The sequence below is a fragment of the Mus pahari genome, chromosome 13 (assembly GCF_900095145.1).
Source record: "Mus pahari chromosome 13, PAHARI_EIJ_v1.1, whole genome shotgun sequence".
In the NCBI taxonomy this organism is placed as follows: Eukaryota; Metazoa; Chordata; class Mammalia; order Rodentia; family Muridae; genus Mus; species Mus pahari.
In genome coordinates, this window is record NC_034602.1 from 56,954,916 (window position 1) to 56,962,091 (window position 7,176).

The 7,176-nt window shown below is 47.9% G+C and overlaps 1 protein-coding gene across 1 annotated transcript in view; it reads left to right on the top strand.

The window, feature by feature from the left end:
* Window positions 1-2,201: 2,201 nt before the first annotated feature.
* The window catches only part of Chrna9 (cholinergic receptor nicotinic alpha 9 subunit), a 9,990-nt gene continuing 5,015 nt past the window's right edge, over window positions 2,202-7,176 (top strand). Inside the window, exons 1-4 of the mRNA XM_021211151.2 lie at window positions 2,202-2,283; window positions 2,746-2,891; window positions 4,181-4,335; window positions 5,931-6,463. Of these exons, the coding sequence (XP_021066810.2) occupies window positions 2,217-2,283; window positions 2,746-2,891; window positions 4,181-4,335; window positions 5,931-6,463 (901 nt within the window). The 5' untranslated portion in view covers window positions 2,202-2,216. The remainder of the gene's footprint in view (window positions 2,284-2,745; window positions 2,892-4,180; window positions 4,336-5,930; window positions 6,464-7,176) is intronic.

Below are 7,176 nucleotides of genomic sequence, written 5' to 3' on the forward strand. Positions count from 1 at the left end.
TCTGCATATTGTGTGTGCATGTATATGTACATGTGCATGCATTTATATTTGAGTGCTGGTACATGTATGTCCTGCATGCTTTCGGAAGTCAGAGGACAACTGTGGGTGCTCCTCCACTTACAGCCGGGTCTCTTTGCTCTTCAGTGCACGCTCCTGGGCTCCAGGGAGTCCTCCAGTCTCCACGTCTCAGGAGTACAGAACTACAGATGTACTTCCTGTGGGTTCCAGAGATCTGAAGTCAGGTTCCTGTGCTTGAGGCATAAGCACTACCTGCTGGACCATTTCCCCAGCTCTCCCCTAGTCAGTGATTCTTGGAAGGAATTTGCACTTCATCTTAGCCGAGAGACTAGAAACAATATCAGAATTTAAAAGTTTAGTTTGTATTCATTAGCATCTTGGCCTCGAGACACAATCTCCACCCCCCCCACACACACACCCAAAAAAACCCCATTGGCTTAATTAGAATTTTGTTACCATTAGGAAATGATCATCAGCTTTCACCGTCATTATTTCCTTTTTCATTCTCAGTGACCCACGGAATGAACTGAGTTGACCACAAGTGACCAAAAGCAGCCACAAGGGTAGCTAGTACCAAGTGTTCTCTGAGAGCCTCTTACCAGAGCCTGCTCCGACTCCTGTGGGAAATAAAAGAAGCGGGAGGCAAGGCAGAAAGAGTCTTAGCCTGCAAACAGTGTATCACTTCCGAGCATCCAAAGCAGTGCTTGAAAACCGAGACAGGCACGTTCCTGTCGCGAGTATAATAGTTTAGGGTAGGTGACCTGAATCCCATCACTGGCCACCAACTGCTGGAAACAGGCCAGTGTGCACCTCGGGACTTTGGTTTCCCCACTGGAAAACAAGCTATTAAACACAACCCCAAAAGCACGCACAGTCTTGGAGATCGGAGAGCAGTTGTTTGTGGAAGGAAGCATGATCCTAGGGCCCAGGGCTTGTGTCACCAGATGACTGAGACTGGAGAGTGAGGGAAATAATGTCTTCTTAAAGAGCAGATGTGGGTGGACAATTAGAAACCCATGTAGCTGATGGCTAGGGTGTCTGTTCCATGTGGAGGATATATTCCTGAAGAGAAACGGGGTGACTCACAACTGCCTGTAACCTGATCAGATCGAGCTATCCAATTTCCTTGCTCTGATCCCAGGCAGTCAAATTATCCTATTTCTGTTTCCGAGACAAGAGGAGTATAACCGCAAGTTCCCAGACAACATACAATTGGATGCAATTGGAAGTTGATGTTGTGTGTGTGTGTGTGTGTGTGTGTGTGTACAAAATTAGTTATGTGAAAAGAGGATGAAACTATATAAAATAACATTTCAATGAATAGGAGATGTGTTGTGGTGAACAACAACACAGCAACATGTTGGTCGGAAGTCAGTTTCATAGGATCTGGTTAGCCTTTGAACCCTGTCTTGTAAGAGCTGGAAAAGCCTGGCTGACTTGGTGAATGGAGATGTTATGAGTCTGCAAAGCTGAGCAGAGGTGTAAATCAATGCTAATCCTCCATGCTGTTCCGTTTGCATAGGGGTGGGCTGGTAGCTTTTGGGAACAGAATTGTTACTTTCCCTAGTCAATTTTGTCATTCAGGGATGCTCAGAATGGCCAAGAAGCTCAAACTTCTCCTCCCATCCAGCATATCCTCTCGCACCGGTATCCCCACCTGCTTACTCTGCAGCATCCATGCCAGTGGGACAATGGAAGAAGTGGTCAGAAACAGGGAGCGAAGAAGCTCAGCCAGCTACAGCTGTTTCCCCTCCACCTTCAAATGCTGCTAGAAAGGCAGGGGTGGTCCCCGGGAGTCAGCTGTGTCTACAGTCATTCGTCTTCCCTTGGATTCGGCACACTCGGCCTTCGAGCCAAATCAACTGTGGCAAGTGTAGCAAGCTTCTATTCTGCTTACATGGAGTCTCTAGGTGTCAGGTGTGCTCTCGGCTCCTGCGTCTACCTTCCCTTCTTTGCTCTGGATAGAGGTTAGGTAGCTTAGCGCATGCGCTATGATACCTCCCCAGAGCAACCCTGCTTACCGGCCTCCCCCGGGCTCCAGGCATCAAAGTCACTAGAGCCACAGTCTCAGCTTACCAGAGGGGAGGGCAGGCAGTCTCCATCTGTTTTGTGACTGTGGCAGTGAGGGTGCATTGTATCCTTCACAGACAGAAGTGGGAGTCCTCGCTATCCGGCTGGGGCGTTCTACATGTTGGGAAATGATGAACCGGTCCCATCCCTGCATCTCCTTTTGCTGGATGTATTTTGCTGCTTCTGGAATCAGAGGTGAGAGGCTAGCGCAGTGCTCCATATGGGCTCCTCTGGAGTCTTTTGGTGAGAGATGGGGTAGGACCGGAAAGACAAGAGGGCTGACTCGAGAACATGGGTGTGCTCACGCCTCTTTCTGACTCTCGATCATCAGGGTGGATAAGACCCCCCCCCCCAAAAAAAAGAGGAACTCATCCACTCATTCCAAAGTTATCCTTTTGTTTGTTGTTGTTTTGTTTTTCGAGACAGGGTTTCTCTGTGTAGCCCTGGCTGTCCTGGAACTGACTTTGTAGACCAGGCTGGCCTCGAACATCAGAAATCTGCCTGCCTCTGCCTCCCGAGTGCTGGGATTAAAGGCGTGCGCCACCACGCTCGGCTTCCAAAGTTATCCTAGTTGTGTGACTCCACCCCACTCCCCCTTTTTGACCCCAGAGATGGTCTTGTTCTGAAACGCTGATCCGGGTCCTTCTCTTTGAACAGCCGTAGAGACAGCAAACGGAAAGTATGCCCAGAAATTGTTTAGCGATCTTTTTGAAGACTACTCCAATGCTCTGCGTCCAGTAGAAGATACGGACGCGGTGCTGAACGTCACTCTGCAGGTCACGCTCTCCCAGATAAAGGACATGGTGAGTGACCTTTGATGGTCAGACAGTGAAAAACAGGCTTTTGCTTCTCAATGGGTGGGACTTTGGGAGAGAGTGAAGCAGGGCAGTCCTGGGTACCAGCTGGCAGGAGCAGGGCGAGCAGGGCGAGCAGGGCAAGGAAGCATTCAAACGAATGAGCTCCTTACTGTCACTTACTAAATGCTCCTCCTTACTGTCACTAATCACCTACAGCTCTGACTAGCAGTCTAAAACAATGGAAGGAAAAGTGGCGCATATGGTATGATTCTATTCATAAAATGTCCAAAATAGGTCTGCTCATTCAGACAGACAACAAAGCCTTGGTTGCCAGGGGCCAGTGACTACTTAGTGGGTATAGCCATTTCTTTTAGGTGTGACAGAAATGTCCTTGAGTTAGGTAATTGAGATGATTATGCAGTGTGGTAGGTGACTGGAAACCACTGACAGTGATAGTGTGGCTAAGATGGTGGGTTTTAATATTTTATTTTAATTTAATTATTATGCGTGTTTGAGCATGTTAGTGCCGTGACTGCAGAAGCTAGAAGAGGGTGTCTGAACCCCTGAGCTAGAATTACAGGGATTGCCTGACAGGTGCTGGGAGCTGATCTTAAGATACTCAGAACAGTACACACTTTCCAGTCCCCTGAAATAGTACTTTGAGGTTACATGGATTTAACCACAATTTTTTAAAAAAACGATTTTAATTTATTTATTATGTATACAGTGTTCTGCCTGCATATATGCCTGCGGGCCAGAGGAGGGCGCCAGATCCCATTACAGATGGTTGTGAGTCACCATGTGGTTGCTGGGACTTGAACTCAGGACCTTTGAAAGAGCAGTCAGTGCTCTTAACCTCGGAGCTCTATCTCCATCCCTAATCACAATTTTAAAAGAGGAAGGTGGTGTTTTAAGATGACATGTCTGATTTCCCCCATATACGTATTTAATTACACAAGCTAACAGATTTAAATGATGTTTTCTTGTGCACCTGGTAGACATTTCACGACTCCTGGTACCAGTGTATCATTAGATGGTCCACTTTCAGAGAAAACTTAGCAGTTGGTCCAAGGAAAGATATAAACACTCAAGTACTGATTTCCTTTACATTTGTACACTACACCAAGAAGGCATTGAATGTGGCCTTGATAATCAATCCATCAGGTAGAGTTCTAAAAGGTCTCGTTTGTGAGTTGAAAGTAAGTGGGCCCCCTTGAGATTCCTGCTATCAAGAACAAGTGTCCCAAAGCCGGATGTGTGTACAGGATAAAGTGACATCTGGATTCATTGCTTAGGACGAGAGAAATCAGATTCTGACAGCCTATCTGTGGATCCGCCAGACCTGGCACGATGCGTACCTCACGTGGGATCGAGAGCAGTATGACGGGCTGGACACCATCAGGATTCCCAGCGACCTGGTGTGGAGACCGGACATTGTCCTGTACAACAAGTAAGCGCCGCTCACACTGGCGGAGTCTCTGAAATGATCCTGCTGATGAGTCAATAGAAACTTGAACATCATTTAAAACTGCGCATGGAGTGTGAACCTGTGTCCTTATTCAAACCTCAGATGGTCAGAGAATCGGGTCCTAAAAGCCTGCTGTTGGCCGTCCTCTGTCCCTGCAGTGGTAGAAGCATCATGTTGACCTTTGTCTTCATCTTCATTTGGAGCTCTCTCTGCGTCCTGTGTCAGAATCTCCGTGCCCAAATCCCTTCTCTAACAACTCCCGACACAGGCTGAGCTGGCCACCCCGTTCCAGCCTGAGCTACCTCTTCGCTCACTGTACCTATAATAACCTTTCTCCCCCTCCCTCTCTCTTCCTCTTCCTCTTGCGTGATGGTTTTATTTGTCGTTGTTGCTTTGTTCTGAAAGGCAGGGTCTTTCTGTTAAGATCAAGGTCCCCTGGATCTGACAGTCTTCCTGCTTCAGCCCCCCCCCCCCCAAGATCTCTACCACTCTAACTTAGCCCTGTTCCTCAGAAAGCCGGAAGGCTAGGACGTCTATGTGAGAATTTCCTGGAGACACGGTTTAATCTGCTCACGATCCAGAGATTGTGCAACAGAAATGCTACCACGGCTAGATAGGATGGGCCGCCTGGAATCTGTCCTGTGGGTCTCAGACTCTAGAGTGGAGGGGAGACGAATCTTGGGGCTGTTTGGGTTCTTCTCAGCTCAAAGCACATATGTTCATATTTCTGAGACTGTAAAGTATACGTGAACCACCTAGAGATCATGAAAAAAACTCGGATTTGGATTCAGTAGTCATAGGGTTTGGGCCTGCAGTTCTGAGTTCCCACAAGCTCCAGAGAGCAGCGGGTACCCCTGGCTATACTCCAGAAGGAGCTGGACCTAACTCAAGCTCAATGTCTCCACCTTCTTCCCATCACCATGGAAGTTCCTCTATCTTTATAAAGATTTATTTATGATTTATTTTATGTATATGAGTACACTATAGCTGTACAGACGGTTGTGAGCCTTTATGTGGTTGTTGGGAATTGAATTTAGGATCTCTGCACTCTCCTGTCAGCCCCGCCTTCTCCGGTCAACCTCACTCTGTCAGTCCCTGCTTGCTCCGGCCCAAAGACTTATTATTATATATATTTATTGTTATGAATCTCAAGATTTATTTTCTATTATAAATAAGTACACTGTAGCTGTCTTCAGTCACACCAGAAGAGGGTGTCAAATCTCATTATGGGTGGTTGTGAGCCACCACGTGGTTGCTGGGATTTGAACCCAGGACCTTCAGAAGAACAGTCAGTGATCTTACCCGCTGAGCCATCTTGGCAACCCTCCTCTGTCTTTATTCTGGAACCTAAGCTCCTGTGGCTTGAGAGGGGTTCTTCTGCTGTTCGTATAAAAATGGGACCTACTGGTAGAGAAGAAGGGTGCACTGGAAGTGATTCCAAACTCAGAGAGAGAGTGGGGACCCACTGCCAAAGATGCTGACGTGACAAACACAGGGCATTGTCAGTAAGCAGTCCAGGGCTTAAGTCAGTCAGGTTCCTCAGCAAGCGCCCGTCACTGTCCTCATTTGCTCCCCAGGGCCGACGACGAGTCTTCAGAGCCGGTGAACACCAACGTGGTCCTGCGGTATGATGGGCTCATCACCTGGGACTCTCCAGCCATCACCAAAAGCTCCTGTGTGGTGGACGTCACCTATTTCCCCTTCGACAGCCAGCAGTGCAACCTGACCTTTGGTTCCTGGACCTACAATGGGAACCAGGTGGACATATTCAATGCCCTGGACAGTGGTGACCTCTCTGACTTCATTGAAGACGTGGAATGGGAAGTTCAGGGCATGCCTGCCGTGAAGAACGTCATCTCCTACGGCTGCTGCTCTGAGCCTTACCCAGACGTCACCTTCACTCTCCTTCTGAAGAGGAGGTCCTCCTTCTACATCGTCAACCTCCTCATCCCCTGTGTCCTCATATCATTCCTCGCTCCACTGAGTTTCTACCTCCCAGCAGCCTCTGGGGAGAAGGTCTCTCTGGGAGTGACCATCCTATTGGCCATGACTGTGTTTCAGCTAATGGTGGCAGAGATCATGCCGGCCTCAGAAAACGTCCCTCTGATAGGTGAGTGTGTGCTTAGAGCTTAGCTTTGTAGCAGTTGCGATGGCGTGTGTATGTCCCAAGCCAAAGCGATTGAAGCCAATGACTCAGGGTTTTCATAAAACCCATTCAGTGCCTGCAGATGGCCTCTTTGCTTATAGCGATGGTTGTTGGAATAAAGTGGTTCTTACAAGCTCCACATTCACAAAAGAACACTTGTTTATTTTGTATTTATCTACTTCTGGATTTTGAGGCAGAGTTTTATTTTATTTTGAGGCAGATTGGCCTCAAACTTGTTATTTAGCCAAGAAAGAAGTAGGTCTCCTGCTCCTGATTCCCGCCACCTCCCAAGTGCTCAGATTGTAGATATGTTCCACCAAACCCAGTTTACCTGGTGCCGGGAATCAAATCCAGAGCTTCATACTGGCTGGACAAGCCTCTGCTCTACAGTGACTTCTGTTACCTGTTCACAGTGTTAAGGAAACACAGCAGCTGTGCCAGGAGATGAGCTGGGGTCTCAAGTCAGATATCTAGCCTGCTGCGTACAGAAGCTTCACCCCACTTATTAAAACAGAGGTTCCTATGGTCAAAGGTCTGTCCCAAAATTAAGTGTTTTTTGTTTGTTTGTTTGGTTGGTTGGTTGGTTGGTTTTTCGAGACAGGGTTTCTCTGTGTAGCCCTGGCTGTCCTGGAACTCACTCTGTAGACCAGTCTGGCCTCGAACTCAGAAATCCACCT